We start from the raw sequence: 18482 nt of genomic DNA on the forward strand, positions 1-18482 counted from the left end.
TGCCCCACTTCCCAAAAATGGTGTGGTCAGCGCTCTGCAACGAGTGACCGAGTAAGGCTCCCGAGAGGGCCAGATTCACAGTGCACCCACAAACACTTTCAGTCATATAAAAATAATCCTATAATTTGTTTCAGGTGTAATCTATTTTATATTAAGAAAAAATAAACAAAAATGTTCCACTAAACCCATGTTCTGCAATGCAAAATTTAGGCGAGTTCACTATGAAAAAAACAAACATACCATTTATTGCATATTAAGGGAAATGTGGGGACACATGCTTTTAGACAGTGATGACACACACACAAAATAACCCACCTCAAGCATCATTGGTCCGAGGGCATCTTTATCAATAACACTTTGGCCTGTTGACGAGACGTCGGCCTTCTGCACCTCCTCTTCATTGGCCGCGGCTGCTTTTTCTATCAGGGATGGAGAGAGGAAGATGGACTGGGGCTTAGACGACATTAAGACACAAGCATGAACAAGTCTCTTCCATTAGAAGCACTGGGTGAACGAGAGGAAGCATTAAGCCGAGCGTTTGTCTGCAGTCCCATTCAGTGCGACCCCATCCCCCCCCCTGAAATGGGACCTTATCTCTGCTGATAACATCAACAGAAACATTTGCCTCAGAGAGCTTAAAAGCCTCATTAAGATCATGTGGGTTACGGTCCATTCAATTTAAATTAAATTAAACCCTCTGCTCCACGGGGCCACAGCGAGTGGGCAGCTTTAACCTAAGCGGCGCTGGGGGTGAAGCTTTCCTCCGCCTCCTATTCAACTTGTGCTCCATCTAAGCACAAGGGGCAGTGGTGGTCTAGCGGTTAAGGAAGCGGCCCCGTAAATCAGAAGGTTGCCGGTTCGAAATCCCGATCCGCCAAGGTGCCACTGAGCAAAGCACCGTCCCCCACCGCCTGTCATGGCGGCCCACAGCTCACTCAGGGTAATGGGGACAAATGGTTAGGACAAATTTCACTGTGTGCACCGTGTGCTGTGTATTTTTCACTGGAGGCCTTCTGCTCGGTATCTGAGCCTTCATGGGTGCCGCATTTACTGTGGTGCGACACTTCAGACTTTGCTACGCATGCTCCCAGTACAACAAGCCCAAATTTCTTACTTGGGCCGATTGGGGGAGTGTAAGTGTCTGAGAAAGCATGTGTGCGTGGGGAGGCACTACACCACCACGACACACGGCCATATGGCAGTCGGAGCGCGTTGGTGCTGGTACTTATGAGGCCGGGTGGGGGCAGGGGTGGGTGTGCGCAGCTCTAACCATGAACTGCACCCGCTCTGGTGTTAATGTGCTGGGTGTACAGCAGCAAGCTACTGGAGTGCAGGAGGACACAGCTGCACATGCTCATTCTCTCTCTCTCTCTCTCTCTGTCTCAAACACACACACAGACCCTGTACTGTCCATTTATATCAAAGCTCCTCCTCCTGCTCCTGTTCTCGGCCAATGGCCCTGCTGTAGTTTCCTCTGTGCACAGAGTTATTGTCGAAGCAAGACTGAGAAAACACAGGCTGCTGAATAAAACGTAGCATAAAAGAGTGTGGCTGCTGTGGCCGGGTGCAGCCTTCTTGGCATGGCTGTGTGGATATTGAAGAGTGTAATTTTATCTCTCAGCAACGCGCACCCAGGTGCAGAGGCACAAATGCATCTGACTAATGACTGGGACTCAGTGATTAAGGTCAGAGATCCCTTTACAAGTAAAAGCAGAACAGCAGGCAAGATCAATAGGTTCAGTGCTAATAAAGTGTGATTTAAAAAAACAAACTGAACATTTTACGTGTTAAGCAGAAGTACAAAAAAACATGGGTGGCATTTTCGGACTACAATCTACAATCTGTTAGAAATTGGAGTGAAATTTCAGTATGTGTAATAGGCAGAAAAATGACCAAGAAGGATTTTAAGAAAGAAAAAGGATGTTTAACTGAAAGAAAATGTTAATTAAAATGCTTGAGAAAAAGATTAATATTATTAATTTTATGTCTGAAATTTGAATCATGGAAATTGGACTACTTTCTTTAAGGTGCATGGTGTTTTGTATATATTTTAAAAAGTATGTTTAAAATGCACCATTTTAGTCACCAACAATATGAAATGAAGTAAATGCATACTGTTGCTAACCTAAGTGCATCACTAAGTGAATGAGTAGCTAGCGGGTGTAATTCTAGCAGACAGCAGCGACAGACAGCAGCCATTGCTCTGCGTGTGTGCGCGCGTGTGTCTTTGCATCACATTGCTCACCATTACATAACCCAGTGCACAGTGAATCACAAACAAGCGTCATCAGAGAGGCCCTGAATCACTGGCCCGTCTGTGGTCCCTTCTTGTATAAAAAGCACTTTCCAGGGCTGCACTCAGTTTACCAGGCGTATGTGCACATGTACACACACACACACACACACACACACACACACACACACACCACACACCACACACACACACACACACACACACACACAGCTATCCAAAGATTTTAGATGCATTATTATACATGGTGGTTTTAGAGAGGGGAAAAAAGGCACCTCAGTGGGCGTGGCATATGAGGTGTGAATTACTTGTACCACCTGCTCTTTATACTTACATTTACAGCATTTATCAGAAGCCCTTATCCAGAGCGACTTACAATCAGTAGTTACATGGACAGTCCCCCCCTTTGGAGCAACTTAGGGTTAAGTGTCTTGCTCAGGGACACAATGGTAGTAAGAGGGATTTAAACCTGGGTCTTGGTTCATAGGCAAGTGTTACCCACTAGGCTACTACTACCTTGGAGGGTGGGTCTTAAAGGGGAGGTGCTTTGTTGCCTCAGACATCACCAGCACCATGGCGAATGCAGGGTTTTCAACAAAAATTAGACAAGTATTTATTTACTTTCATTTAGAAAGACACCACACTTACCTTGCTCCTTTATTTGACGAATCTGCTTCACAGTTTCCTTTAAAATTGCACATTTGTCAGGCTTGACGTTGAAGTTATCAATGTCATTGAAGTTTGCAAAGATCAGCTCGGCGAGTTCTTCTATGTATTTATTCTCATGCTCCCGGTTTCGCTTCTCAGAGCTTCGTTTGGGGCTGCAGAGACCGAGAGTCAGAATGAATGATGATGATTCAGAAAGAAACTGAAAACTAGAATTTTTTTTGTTGTTGTTAGAAACTCCATTAATGTCTCTGTAGCCTGAAAGTCTAGTGATATTTATTTATTACAGTATTTATTGCATTATTACAGAATCAATCGCACAGCTGAGTGAAAAAAAAATGCTTCATGAGACGTATAGCCTAAGAATGATGTAGCTATCTGCCTTTTATTCCTATGGCAGCCAATACATGTCCATTATTTGAATTTCAACACCCTCATGCACCCTCTTCAACATGAGATGCTTATTAGATCAAATGAAGCAAAAAGAGTTTTGAAAACCAAAGTTAGTTGTGTAGCATTATTAAACATTTTTAGATTTTTTGATAATTTGACCAATTTCGGCAGTCGAATGTCTTTCGAGTACAATTGGAATATTGATCTGTGTTTCTGCAGAATATAAATAACATTTACATTTCTCTCAATTCACACGCTTGTCTAAGTGAAAAAGATTCACATGCCTCAGTACACAGTGCAAATAACAGGCTGCAGAGTACTGACCCATAAGGAACTGAAGAAACTTCAGTGCAACACCGTGTTTAAGTCTTTTGCAAGGGACCTTGCTCACTACCCATAGGTTACACCAAGGTAACAATACCAGCTTGCGCAGAGGCAGCGTTTTCAGAATCTACAGCACATTCAGCACCTTTTGTGATGATTCGATGGAAAACAGCATCAATAAAGATGACGCCTATTACATCATCTCCAAATGAACAGCACACGCCAGCTTTATTTAGAAATTCCATAGTTAACATGTGCAGGACAAGTATTCTGTTTTTAGTGGTTTGATTTTTTTTTTTGTGGGGGGGGGGGGTCATAGGTCACGCTTACAGAAAAGAATCGAAGAGCAACGATGCTGTTCTGGGCTCTACCGCTCAGCTGAAATATGAGTGTCTGGGACGGAGCCAGCAAATCAAGCTTTTCAGCCCCTACACAGTGTGGGTCTGGCACCGTAATCTTACCCGAAGAGTCAGGTGTAACAAAACAGCAGCCAATCAGTGTCGCTAATTATTACATTAATGGCAAGGGCTTCATTATGAACCGCAGGAGGATATTTGGAAAAAAGCAGACCTTTAATAAAATTCATACTGTTCATATATTTCAATAAACTCATTATCATACATGAATCAAAATTCCAATTGTCATCAAAAACTTTTATTAGCCGAAACTGGTCAAAAAGGAGAAACACAGCAATGTTAGAAAAATGATAAACAACTACCTACTATAAACTGCCATATAACCACTATATACCATCTTTATATATAAACTACAATAAACTCAAAATGGGCGAATGAGGAGGGTTCTTTGTTTTGTGAGATTTAGTTGATCTGTTCATCTAAGCATCTCGACATTTTGAAGAGGAATTTAACGGGCATGGACTGGCTGCCATAGAAACAGAAAGGATGTGCTCTATTGTTTTATTTTCTTAACGTAGATCTGTTGTCAGCTAAGTGTCATTAGTTAGAGAAATTCATCCCGACATGTTCACATGGCACAGAGGCCTTTACACAAATAAACCAACGTACCTGGGCCCCAGGAGATCCGAGGGTCCTTCTTTGCGTTTCTGAGGCTCTGCCCTGGCAGGGTCCGAAGAGTTTTCGCCAACACCACTCATCTTCAATGCATATCAGCAACTGTGGAACCAAAACACACAAGTGTCAACTCACAATTTGCCCAGATTCACATTATTGCTGGCCGTAGAAGCGTTAGACGAATTTTAAAAACATTAGTAGAAAAGTAAACTAGAGATCTTAATCAAGATCAATGCAATCTAAAAATGATAAGATATAGAGTCCAGCCTTTGGTTATGTTAAAATTTCACACAAATAACTCCATGCCACATCTCATAAAACACAGAATCATAAAGTTGCATCAAAGTCACGAAGACATTTATTTAGAGAGAACGAGAGAGAGAGAGAGAGAGAGAGAGAGAGAGAGAGGAAAGGCTGCTTATTATGAGGTCATGTATCTGAGATGTGGGCCGGTGCTGGGGGGCATGAGGGGGGCTCTGGCTGTGAAAGGGGAGTGAAAATGGAGCGATGAAAACCGTTTCAATTATTTCCTGTGACGGCGAGCCTCCCCAGGGATCGGAGAAAGGAGAGCGGACCGATACGTTCTCGCCCAAGCAACGTGGCCAACAAGCGGCAACACTACACTGAACACGCAGCGCCGCCTATGCAAACACGAGCGCCCAGCACGAGTCTTTATTCACTGCCGCGGCGCACGAGGAGAAGGAGATCCCACCGTCAGGGCCGCCATGGCATCGTCGTCTGGCTGCGTTTGCAATCTCAGCCTAACTGAGCTCATCGGAGCGCTGCACTTTAATCAGTGCCAGGAGGCTCTGGCGAGGAAGGCAGATGAGACGTGATGAGCTGAGAACTCCCCTGAGTGCCAGAAGCGCTATTATACGTACCCCACACACACACACGTATTCATTCATTTGTTGAATGAAAGATAACAACATATGTAAAATGTATAAAAAGGTCTGTAAAGTCCCAGCATAACAAAAAAAAAAAAAAAAGATTGTAACTACTGATTGGCTGTCTGATAAATACCATAAATGTAACATTTCTCTCTTCATGAGATACGGGTGACGTAAAACATTTTTAACATTAATTTCCCATATCGCTAAATAGACACTGGGTGTTAATCGTTACAATACGGACTCTGTGCAATGCTTTCATCATACGTATTCTCCATTTTCCCTTCTTACCAATCACTACGAATCAGGCGTCATCACAACCATGCAGGGAATCCATGAGAACCTCTGTTCCAAGGTTCTCATGGGCTTTTTAAAAATGGGATGATTCAAAATATTTGAAGGGTAAGTAGCCTAGTGGGTAACACACTCGTCTATGAACCAGAACACCACAAAGTCACAGGTTCAAATCCCACTTACTATCATTGTGTCCTTGAGCAAGACACTTAACCCTGAGTGTCTCCTGGGCGACAACTACTCGTAAGTCGCTCTGGAAAAGGGCAGTCTAATAAATGTGACACGTGACCAAAGAAGAAACAACCTAATAAGAGGCGGGACTTTTGCACACAGCAACACAATGTAAGCACAGCTGTGGCAAGGAGGCTGTCGGTGTCGAATCAAGACCACTTGCCCAATCGGTTCTGCGCAAACTTCACCCAGTTCGGGCAAAACAGCTGATTCAAAAACGTTATTTTATTAATATGGTTCCGGTTCATAAGGAAAGTGGGCACAACTTTTTTTTTTTTTTAATTCCAGGTCTTCCTAATGTTTATTTGACAAGTTTTTTTTAATGTTGATTTCAAATGTGAAGCACATTTATTTTACAAATGGAAAAATGTGTAATGTTGTGAAAAGTTATTTGTGAAATGTGTAATGTTGTGAAATAGTTTTTTTTTCCCCCACATATTATTTATATGTAAATGATTTACAAAAGCAAACAGTAAATGCCCAAGCACTTTGTTGAACAGTGTTTAAATATGTCATATGGCATTTGGTCTTTATCCACATTCACTCCATAATCGCACAGCTTTTAGGTGAATAAATACGTTGGAACATGGAATAAAAACATGGAATTCAGAAGAATTAAAATAGAAAAATTTAAAACTGATTTCATAGGACCCTACGTACTGTTAACAGCACTCCAGGTCACTAGTGGGGGAAAAGAGGAATGATCAATTATTGAAAGGAAAGAAAAATATTAATTAAAAAAAAACTTTAATAACTGCCAGCCAGGGCCATGTGACTCCGGCAACAGAAAGCAAATGGAGTAGTGGTGAAAATGGCCGTGATCAGACTAACGGGAATACTGGTTTGTAGAAAGGTGTGTAGATTAAAATACCACCGTAAAGAGTACATTAGCTTTTCAAATGACACATGAACATGTGTTTTACACATCTTTACACACACATCATAATGCTGGTATGGTACATGGTGCTGGGCAAAGGATGGGTGGTGCAGCATAAGACCCAGCAGCCTCGTTCTGCACACTGACTGGGAAGCGCAGTCTGCTGATCTGAATGAGGCATTAACCAGGATCCCTGCTGGATTGCAGTGGCCTACTTTAACCAAACAGCAGAATCAGAAGCAACGGCTGGGTGGAGATGAAGAAAGTGTGTGTGTGTGTGTGTGTGTGTGTGTGTGTGTGTGTGTGTGTGTGTGTGTATATATATATATATATATATATATATATATAAATAAAAAGGTTGGTTCAACATTTAAGAAATATGTGTGGACCAGATTAAGACCCGAACAAACAACAAGAGGGGCTGCCACACTAACTGTTATGCTGCCTTACTGATATTAAATCATAGACATGATTCTGCAGCTTTTAAACTCAGGCAGTCAATTCCCAATCCATTTACACAGAGGGACAGATGACCCAAAACAGCTGTAACAGGGGTGTGAACACAATGAAGCAAGCTTGAAATTGGTACAGTAAAAAGCTCCTCTTACACTCCTGGGGTTTCAAGATGATGACAGCCATCACCACAAAGTAGAACAAAACCTTATTAAATTAGAAATATTTCAATTGAAAAGAATCTTTGGTAGCCCAGTTTTCATATACTAGGGGCATGTTCGCTAATGCATGTTCACTAACAGAGCATAGATGCAGAACAATTTGCAGATATATGTATCACCCATAGTCTCTTTTGAAGAAAGAAAAAAAAGAATAATAAAGGCTTAAAAAAAAGTTTACCATATGTATTAAATTATGGCATTTATGGGTAATAATTATGGCATAATGGTAATAAAGGTTGATGCTGAAGGCAAGTGGGCGCTGTCGGCCTGATCAAAGCAATCATGACAAGCCGCTATTCCTCACGTCTCAACACCACCACATAAAAGCAATGTGTCCAGAATTTATAATCGATTAATTCTCTCCAATAACCGATTAATCGAATAGGCTATTGGGACTATCTTATTGATGACGGTGAAGCTTTGTACAGAAAGCTTTGTACAAGGGTAACAGGGTCAAAGTTTAAAAGAAAGTGGATGGTGTTCTGATGGTGTTCCGAAAAGAGACAAGTTTATTGGGAGGATTTCACGGCGAGTGCAGAGTCTTGACAACAACACACAGATTTCCTTTCTGCTGTGAATTTTAACTCATTTCCCTCCCTCCGGTAAAAGATAACGTATCAGTTTCTGCTCAAGAGAAACTGTTGTTCCAATTAAACTAGACACGCTTGCAGTAATGTTTGTGTTAATAAAGAGGCCAAAATTGCGGGAATAAATGCAATTAAACATTTTTTTAACGCTTCAGCTGCGCTCCGATTGGCTACGACACGCCAATTTCCTTCTCATTTGGGCCTTAAATGCATTACAACAGCAGCAGATGTTTAACTAAGGAATTAAAAAAGAGAGAAAGTGAAAAGATCTGAAACGCCCACACACAATCAGATCTCACCAGCAGTGTTAAACACTGAGCAGCTAAATCAGTGCTTCAGACCAAGATGATGAGAAATCAAAATAAATAAATAAATAATTCAGTGCCTGTGATGATCTCTACCAGTCCCTGCAACACAATTATGCAGCGCACACACACACACACACACACACCTCCTGACAGCTCCGAAGGTACAGGGAGACGAGTGGCAGGCAAACTCCCAGAGCCCTAGCGTGTCAACAGGGAGAGAGGTGTGCAGGAAGCCCTCAGCTTGGTTACGGGACTGTCACGGATTTTGGATAAGGGCTTCCACAATCTCTGCTCAACCCAAACAGGTGTGATTGACGAGACAGATTTTCTAAATTTACCCCAAAAGGTCTAGAGCCGCCAGTCACAGCCAGCACAGACCCTCTGTGGAAAAGAAATGAGAACGCCACACATGCGCTCCGGTTTGGATGTTCACTTGTGGTTAGTTAATGTTACAAAAGCCACCAACGACAAAAGACGAGTGGACACTGGAGAGAGGTGCTGGCAGTGGTATCTCTGGTCGCCGTCCAGACCCCTCAGCAAGATGAAGCACCGCCATGTAACCACAGGGAGGTTGAACATTACGCCTCATGACTACACGGATTTAGGGTCAAACCAGCGGTGACACCACAATCATCCGCACGCTGACAATTGCTCAACACTAACCAGAGCTAGTGCAATCTTCATGTTAATAAAAAGCCATAAAACAAACTTCAAAAAGCTTTGAATAATTAATATTAGTTGCATGTACATCATGTATGTGACAAATAAAAACATACGTTTTTAATAAACATGTGCTGAAAACATTTAATTTCTAAACTAATTTCACAAGGCTGAATATATTAAAAGCTCCATATTACATGCCTTTTGGGGAAAAAAAAAAAAGAATACTATAAGCTTCACTATACGCTTGACAATGCCGGATGCTCATAACCTATATATAATGACAGTGTCCCTGATTATACATTATTCAACAGAAGGTCAACATAAACAGCGGGTGAAAGTTACTCTAACCTTGTTAAATTTAGCTAAAGTGGAGCCGGGCACAGAAGGGAGGACTGGTCCACAGATCATAAAGCTGTTAAAGAGCAGGCGCATGGCCATGCACAGCTGGTGCGGCTAGCCGGCACAGCCCGGTCTGTGACGGGTCCAGGGAAGTGACGATGTGAGGCATTAATTATTCACACGGGCAGCAGAGTAGGGAGCGGAGCAGCCGGCTGCCATGCAGCTTCACACAAACACGGTGCGGCCAAGAGACCCGACGAGGGACCGGAGCTTCTCATTTCGCCTCATCTCTCCTCACGGACGCGCTGAAATTTGACCCCTTTCATAACTGGCCCCTACATGTGACCTGCCTCGAGATTGTGTCCTGATGAGATTGCAACATGCATTGAAGCTCTGCCGTCAAATCCTTCTATAACCAGCCGAACAGAAATCCTTGTTTTTATGTGTAACGGAACACTGTGTTGAATATTGTAAGTAGGGCCTCAAAACAACGTTTTTAGTCGTCACGCAGGACACATGCACCATACGTACACATGTATCAGAAACACAAAAACACAGCTCGCGTGGTCCTGTTTTCTGTATATGAATTTCAGAACGTTGTGATGAACATTAAGATCACCATCACCTCTATAGTTCTGTTGCTGCCAACATAAGGCTGGTCTTCACTGGAAACATTTGTCCCCGTTCTCGTTTAGTGACACTGGGGATCATCTCATGGCAGAGACCTCAGAGTAAAATTACATAATTTGGTGGTTGAAAATGGGACGAATACAAACCAAAGCTGTAAGAGAATCAGTCAGCATGTATTAAAGAAGTTGCATTTGCACCACGCAGGTCAAGTGAGCCAGCCCCTTAGTTAGGAAAACTGACTGGTGGGCACAGGAAAGAGCCTGGAGTGCTTTATGGACTGTAAGAGGTCACCCCAGTCATAGTTTCACAAGCCTTCCATGCTACGTCAGGCATTGTGTAAAGGTCCTAAACCTCTCAGTTAGACTTCCACATGGCAGCTACAATAAACTACTGGCACGAGGATTTACACTTTTCCCCTCTGAAGTGGCTGGGTTACGTCCCAATTCATACGAGTGAACATTGGCCCAGACATCCTGACGCTGCAGAGGCACAGCAGAGGGCAACGAGGGACGAACCGCAGCTGAAAAGGACGTTTTATAAAAAAAAAAAAAAAAAAAAAAAAAAAAGAAGAGGAGGAGGACTGAAAATAGGACCACGCACATTCTCTAATGCTACACCTCACACATAAGATTAATAATGAGGCAGCATTGCATTTAAAGAATGTCGAGTCATTTTGTGGCAAGGACCTGTCTGGACCTTTTACTGGTGAACCAGTCAAAAACTTGCCACGTGCTACATGGATGGAGTGTGTGGTGGGGTTTTACCTGCCAGCCGCACTGACCCACAGCCTCTTTAATTGGCAGTTGTTCTGGTAGAGCCTCTGCCATCTTTTATCCGGCCAGCGGGTGAGTGAGTGACACACACAATCATGCTCTCCAGAGTGCTGACAGTGTGAACTTACACACTAACAGTTCATTATTCCCTCTCAACACTTTATTATGGGCTCACGGGGTCAGGTTTGAAAGATGTGGCTGTTCCGCCGAATTCATGTAATGAAAATGATTGAGATGAACAGTTCACTGAAAGGTTTCTCCAAAATATGAACACAACTTTTAGTAAATGACATGTTTTAACAATTATTAGAGAAATTGTGGCATTGGGTTACACATCAAGAATCGTTTTTAGGTTGAAATTAAAATGAATGAACTTGACATGGTAAGGAAATGGAGTCGTAATCTGAAGGTTGTTGGTTTGAAGGTGCCACAGCAAAGTACAGCCCCACACACTGTTCCCCATGGCTGCCCACTGCTCACCAAGGGGGACGGCTTAAATACAGAGCACGCTGTCATTGTGAAACACTGCAGCACAGCACACGGTGATACAACTTCACTTTTAGATCCGGTGTCGGCGCAGCAGCAAAAGGAGCCTCGGAGTCTGGCCTCCTTACACCACGGCTGCACCGTCCACACCCCCCCCTGACTGCATGGCTAGGCGGAACAGATGCTGCTGGGGAGGTGGGGGCGGGATGAGGGACTCACGCAGTCATTCCGACAGAGCAGACAAAGAGGCAGCCTCCGCCGCTGGTGCATGTGCCATCCCTGTAATCTTGTGGCCTGTGTGGGGATTAGGCGGGGAGACACACCCGGTGCTTAAGGGGCATGACCACTGCTATTAGGCAAATGCACTCCTGCACTGCGCGTTAGAGTGATGCGTTAATAATGGGCCTGTAAGAGTTCATATTAAAGGGCAGAAAACGATATCCAACCCTGGTCCTTCTGATGCAAACAAGTACCGTAACATTTTGTCCAAGAGCTTTTTACATTTACGGCATTTGTCAGATGCCCTTATCCAGAGCGACTTACAATCAGTATTTACAGGGACAGTCCCCCCCTGGAGCAACTTAGGGTTAAGTGTCTTGCTCAGGGACACAATGGTAGTAAGCGGGATTTGAACCTGGGTCTTCTGGTTCACAGGGCGAGTGTGTTGCCCACTAGGCTACTACCACCCCATATTAAATGGAGTTACGGAACACAGTGAACATGCTCAAGTATTTGAAATAAAAGCTTGCCTGGCTTTTTGTTATGCCATCTGGTGTTTCTGGAGTGAGATGATGGGGCATTTCGAGCACTGGTGAAGGATGCCCAATGGACGCACTTTCATATTAAAGAGGAAATGTAATTCAGGCTGTGTGATGTGACCTCAAAATCAACAGTTCCCCAAAAGGGAGCACTTCAACTTGACATTAACAACTTTGTTTGAAAAACTAATAATAGAAAGTATTTGACCACTATCAACAGAATTCAAATTCGGGGTCTACTGTCTATGGGTCTAGCGTTCAATGAAACCGCAGACTGAACAGGTCACATGACAACACCACAAGTTTGTGCATTTTAAAGGGTACTGTAGCTGAACACACAACGGAGAAAGTAATAAGAAGAACAGAACAGACATATATGGGCAAGATTATGCTGTTTAAATGAAAAATTTGATTTTAAGGGATAGTGGTTAACCCAAGGAAATATCACAAAACACACAACCCAAATCCTGCCCACCCTACAGGCGCCCTGTGAGAACGTGGCATTACTCGCAATCCACAGAGCTATTAGCCAATATCACACAGATTTCAACGAGGAGCAATTCAGACGTTATTCTGGCGCGTCGCTTATGGTTTTTGTTAATGCCGCCAGATGTGCGTTTATGAGCTTTATCTTGCAAATGGCGAGAAGAATAGAGAGCAAGTATTTAACCAATGCTGCGGTGGCAGTGGCTTCTCTGCTGATAATGAGACTCCAGCCTGACTGAGATGGAAGGCCTCGACAGACAGAGGAAATGAAGGGAAATGAGACCAATCAAGGGAGAGATGGAGATCACATGCATGGGAGCCAGGGGTGGAAGGGGGGGGTGGGGCGGAAGATGAGGAAGAGAGACAGGAACTGGGGAACTGAACGGAGGGCGAGCGAGCCAATCTCTCCCCCTCGCTCCCCAGGCCAGCCGCAGGCCTGGTCTCAGGCCACTGTCCCAGATGGCAAGTCCTTGGTGCAGCCAGGAGAAGCCTCCACTTATGAGCTCCCGCTACAATTACTGGGACCTAATGGCCTTAAAGTGGCAGCGGCAGACAAGAACAAAAAGCCAACTTCCATTTACCGAAAGCTGATCACCTTCATTAATCTTTTAAACAGACAACCACTCTGAAGATGCCACTGGGAGGGACTGCACAATAAACACATTAGGTCACAAATGCCTGATCGGCGCCATTTGGCTTAAACCATCAGCACCCAGAACTGGGAAAACTGGGGAGGTGGATTTCCTTCACATATATATACACACATACACACACACACACACACACACACACACACACACACACACACACACACACACATAAAAATATAATGTATATGTGAAGGTGCCTTTTCCACCAGGCTGCAGATTAGCAATTTGCATTGGGAGACACGTGTCCTTTTTCGCAGGTTTAGTGCCCGCCTCACCCCCCAGGATTGAAATTCAAGATTCGGCTGCCAGGAACCAAAAGACCATTCATTAAAAAAAAAAAAAATTAAATTAAATATATATATATATATATATGTGACAGAGTCAGGCCCAAAGGCACCATCATGCCCCACAAGCCAGTGGTGGTGCTTTTTAATTTGGTGGGAGGAGAATGCGTGCAGTGCTGAAGCATGACTCATCATGCTATAGGAAATGACGGACAGGAAGGCAGGAAGCAAGACCTCAGGTGAGCGCACGAGCAGAAGACTGAAGCGATCAGTGCGGAGCAGGAACAGCAACCCACGAGAGGAGCATCGTGCAGCGCGGAAAGCGGGGGCGGAGACGGCCATGTCTCTAATGAATCATCCTGGACCCGTGCCACACCCAGGATCTGCTTACTCTGAGGGTTTCTACAGACTCGACACATTTTTAATTGTTGAGGAGGACAGAGAGAGAGAGAGAGAGAGAGAGAGAGAGAGAGAGAGAGAGAGGAGGCTCTGTGACAAACAGAGAGAAAGAGACAGAGAGAGGCGGGGCTACGGGGCACAATAAACAGCGTTCCTTGACAAGGCATTCATTCTGTTACTGTAAATAACTAACAGAGCACAGAAAGCAATGAAGAGCATATCACCTCAATGCGAATCAAGAGGAGATGTGCATCAGCAGTGCCTGTAGTCCCCTCCCCTTACCTATTGTGACCCCCCCAAACACTTTCAGTAAAAGTAAACCATAAATAAAACAAAAAATTTAGTTCATTTGTCACAAAAAGTAGAAGAAATAAAACCACGTCAAAACAAGGAAAAATACTGCACACACTTATCTTAACACAGAGTTCAGATACAATGACTATAGTTGTCTATAGAAAATTTAGAGGAATGTATAAATGGCCACACAAATCAGTCAGCATAGGTTAATTAATTAGTTCCTCATTTATTCAACTGAACTATTCTATGAAGCTCTACTAGTACGATATTTCACTGAAAAAGTTAATTTGTTCTGCTAATTTAATTCAAAAGGTCAAACGTCATATAGGCTAAATCCATTATGCATGACGTGCAATCCTCTTCTGATAATGGGGGAGAGCTCAAGAAAATTTGTAGAACAGTAAAAAATGGTTTCAAGAGAATTTATAAAGCCCTATTTAGGGTTCAAATATGTTTATTTGATTGTACATCATGACTGCAGTGCTTGCTAGTTACCCTCTCAGTCATTTTGGTCCATTTATCTGATGGTCATTATTTCGGTCAACCAGAAAAACAACGTTAATTATGTTGGCATAAGCAACGCCATTTCGCATACATGAATTGTTACCCCTGGCTGCCATGAAAAGCTTGCTCAAATTGGACCTCAGTGGCACCTTGACTGACTGGGATTTGAACCCATGACCCTGTAACCCACCGGGCCACTACCATAAACATTAAATACAGACAAAACTGTATTTAATATCTGTGACTCAGCATACCTAAATAACAATTGGGTTTCTCTAATTCTTGACTAGAAATTTTGAGATACCAAATCTCAACACTCAGCAACAAGCAAATGTGTTAAATGCGTTATTTGCTTGTTATGTGTGAGATACTAATCTTGGGAACCATCCATTATAAAACAAACACACAGACTATCTCCTCAAGAATTTTGGTGAATCTCACATTCACCGTTTCCAAAAATTATCTGTCTGAAAACAGGTATCTGCACATTCCACATGCTATAATTTCAATCAAGAAACATGTAGTCACATGTTTGGGGCGGGGTACAGTATATAGTTTAAAACAAAACAGCAGTTCAACCCTCCTGCAGGAACTGGACGAGGTGCCAGTGCACAAACAGGGGCTTATTCTCTCCGTCATCTGCTCCTAATGACAGCTGACAAACTCCCAACGCAAATCCTGCCGAGCCGCTGATGAGATAGAGTCGCCCCTCCCCCCGCGGCCGGCCCGCATGCAGCGCCGCTCGAACATTCCTGCAGCCTCGGCCTGACACGCCAGCGCCAGCCGAGAAGTGCGTTCCCCTCCACCATGATAATAGCCGTGCTTCAGTCACATGACGAACGAGCAAGAAGAGAGAGCTATGGAGCAGGTGGTGTACCGACTTATGGTTTATCATAAACATATTTGTGAATGGTGTGATATTTATTCGTGACTTGTGAAGCTAAACTAGGTCCATCTATCTTCTAATGACAACACACAGAAGCTTTGTGTTCACCCTTAGTGTCTTCTTTTTGTCAAATACGTATTAAAAAAAATTTACTTTGTTGCCAGATGAAGTCAGGCAGCTCATGGTAGAGATGACGAGGAAAAACGGTTGCTGTTTTCACTGTTTTAGTCACATGCCACCAGGAAATGATGCAATACCGCCCACATAAACCACATTAAGCACCACTTTCATTCATTTCACAGCTGGATGTTGAAATAAAAAAAAAAAAAAGCATGCATTTTGGAGTAAAACCAATGACTTATTTTAACAGGCTGCTCTTTTTGTGAAGCAGTTGCACCTTGCACTCACCTCGGCCTCAGTCCAAACACAGTCTCAGGGCATTTCTGCAAGGTGGGAACAACTGGAAATCTTTAGGCATCATCCACTTCCCTCTGTTAAACAGGAAAGAGCAAGGTTTCAGTATGAGACGCAAGCACAGTAATAAGGTTAAATCATGAAAAAGTTCGAGAATTTTCACAAATAAAAGGCAGGTGTCACTGTAAGCAACAGCCAGGAGTTTTATCTATCCATCTGAACTGCAGTTCACTGTACACCGCTGTCCTCGGATCACACGAGGTCACGGTGGTCCGGTATGGCGCTCGTACGTCCCCCCGGAGCACAATCGCACACTAAAGCTTTCTCCTCCAAACATTCGAGGCAGCCTTACATCAACACCACCTCCGCAGCTCCATACATTATCCAATGCTATGCAACTGCCACCGACTGTTTAAACGCTGAGCTCAGGCACGGGGCCAGATGTGCGCTCAGCGCCGGGGTCGCGGCGGGCCGCATGACTATCGCTGCTGAGCGATGGAGCCCTGGGCCCACAGGGGGAGGGGCGTAGCGGGGAGGCCAGTTGAGTACACATACGCAGAGCAGAGGGGCTGCGTTTTATCAGGAGACCAGCCATAAGAGGAGAGACGAATGACTCTTCCCAGATCAGCTGGTTCTGGGGTCGGCCTTGCCGTGCCTGTATCGTGCAGGCGTCAGGAGATCAGCCGGCACTCAGAGCTCACTCAGGCCCTTCAGCTTGGCGTCGCGGTCAGAATGAAGGTGTCGGGGGGCCGAAGAGGTGCTACTTGGCACAGGAACGACCCAGTGGATTATTTCCTTAAGTGGTCATCTCCATACAGAGCAAATTTCTGTTCAACAAACACAAGTTTTGTGACATTAGCCAACGAACACAGTCACATGACGCGTCAAGAGGAACAGCAGCAGCAGCAGCCCCATTCTCTTTGACTATTAATCACTCAGTGTTGTCGCAGGCTCGTGACTTTCACCATGTGAAATGTCACCATGTGATAAATTTGGAACTGATTTCATAGGGATTTCAAATGAGGACCTAATGACAGATTCATAAGAGGCTGAGCTCTTTTCCAACTACGTTCACCGCTTTGACTATCTAATTCCAACAAAAGCGGAAAAGTGGACATGGGCCTGTGTGGTGTATGCACCAAGGAAAGACTTGGTCCCAAATTCATTATAAAACAGAGAATGGGATTAACTCTGCCAAGGAAAAAAATGACTATCATATTCAGGTTATAGGGGGGGGGGAGAAAGTCTGCTGCAGGGCCTGTTCTTTCTCAGGGGAAACATCTCATGCTTATTAGACAGAAACATGAAGTACGCCTTTTTAATTACGTTCAGCAAGTAATTAGAGCGGGTGGGGGCTTTAAATCATCTTCACGATGATAATCAGACACTGGAGTTCTCATCTACTGACAGCACCTTTTTAATGAAATAAAGGCATTTACGCTCAACAGGCAGTTCTATCCAAATTTTGCTCCGATTTGTTCACATCTGTTACTCCACCCACAGTGGCGTGTACAACTAGATTCTTTACAAGTGTAAAACGTTGAGTTTCATTATGAAAAATAAACTCAGTATATTGTGTTATGTCGAATAGTAATTAGAAAGTTTTTAAAAATACATTCGGACTCTTTTTGCATGGATTCTCCATCATAACAACTGATTGTGTGGCGTTAATACCTTAAAGGATCATGACCACTATACCTGCCCTGTACAGGAACTGACCCCACCTCTGGTCTTTGACTGTGTGGATGCGACTGTGAACTGGATACACTGGTATAGAAATTCATGCATGAATATGGATTATTAAAAATAATCTGATCAAATTAGTAATCAGTGGCAAGTGAAATCATAAAAACACTTAACGTGCTAATTTACAGAGGGTACAATACATTTTGTACAATAAACATTAACGCAAGGTTTGTGATTAGACATGACAGGTACAGGTTCACAGTGTATCTTAATATGCATTCCTTGAAATTTATCAATAGTAAGTATAGTAAATTGTGTTCTTCATGAATTTGTAAAGCATCACACTGTGAAGCTTGGAGTAAATCTGGTGTTAACCCAAAAACTCAGACAGCCCTGCAAGCACCCCCTGAGTGTGAATAGGACGCTCTCTTATCACCATTTCTCCCCCGAAGGAATTTGCTTCACAGTTTTCCACCGTCACATGTCTGCTATCGAGGTTCCTGATCTCCGCCGGACTGCTCACTTCAACTCAGAGGCCTGTTGCTCGTCCAAAATCCATTCTCCCACTAGTCTGTCACAGTTCTACTCCATTTATATGAAGGGGGGGGGAATTACATTAAATAAAAGATTCTCAGCTGCCTGTATTGAGCCCAAATGGTGCTAAGCCAATTTGAAGCAACGAGTAATCCCTCAAAAGCAGG

At 43.6% G+C, this 18482-nt stretch overlaps 1 protein-coding gene across 2 annotated transcripts in view; it reads right to left on the reverse strand.

The window, feature by feature from the left end:
* Positions 1-18482, reverse strand: part of ncoa2 (nuclear receptor coactivator 2) — a 64214-nt gene that overhangs the window by 29533 nt on the left and 16199 nt on the right. For both annotated transcript variants that reach the window (XR_003744793.1, XM_028966254.1), the window contains exons 2-5: positions 16090-16172; positions 4660-4767; positions 2900-3072; positions 316-419 (exon numbers count right to left, since the gene is read on the reverse strand). Coding sequence is in view for 1 of the 2 variants with exons in the window: in XM_028966254.1 (XP_028822087.1) it covers positions 316-419; positions 2900-3072; positions 4660-4748 (366 nt within the window). In the remaining variant the exon portion in view is untranslated. The remainder of the gene's footprint in view (positions 1-315; positions 420-2899; positions 3073-4659; positions 4768-16089; positions 16173-18482) is intronic.

Source organism: Denticeps clupeoides, chromosome 2 (genome assembly GCF_900700375.1).
Source record: "Denticeps clupeoides chromosome 2, fDenClu1.1, whole genome shotgun sequence".
NCBI lineage: Eukaryota > Metazoa > Chordata > Actinopteri > Clupeiformes > Denticipitidae > Denticeps > Denticeps clupeoides.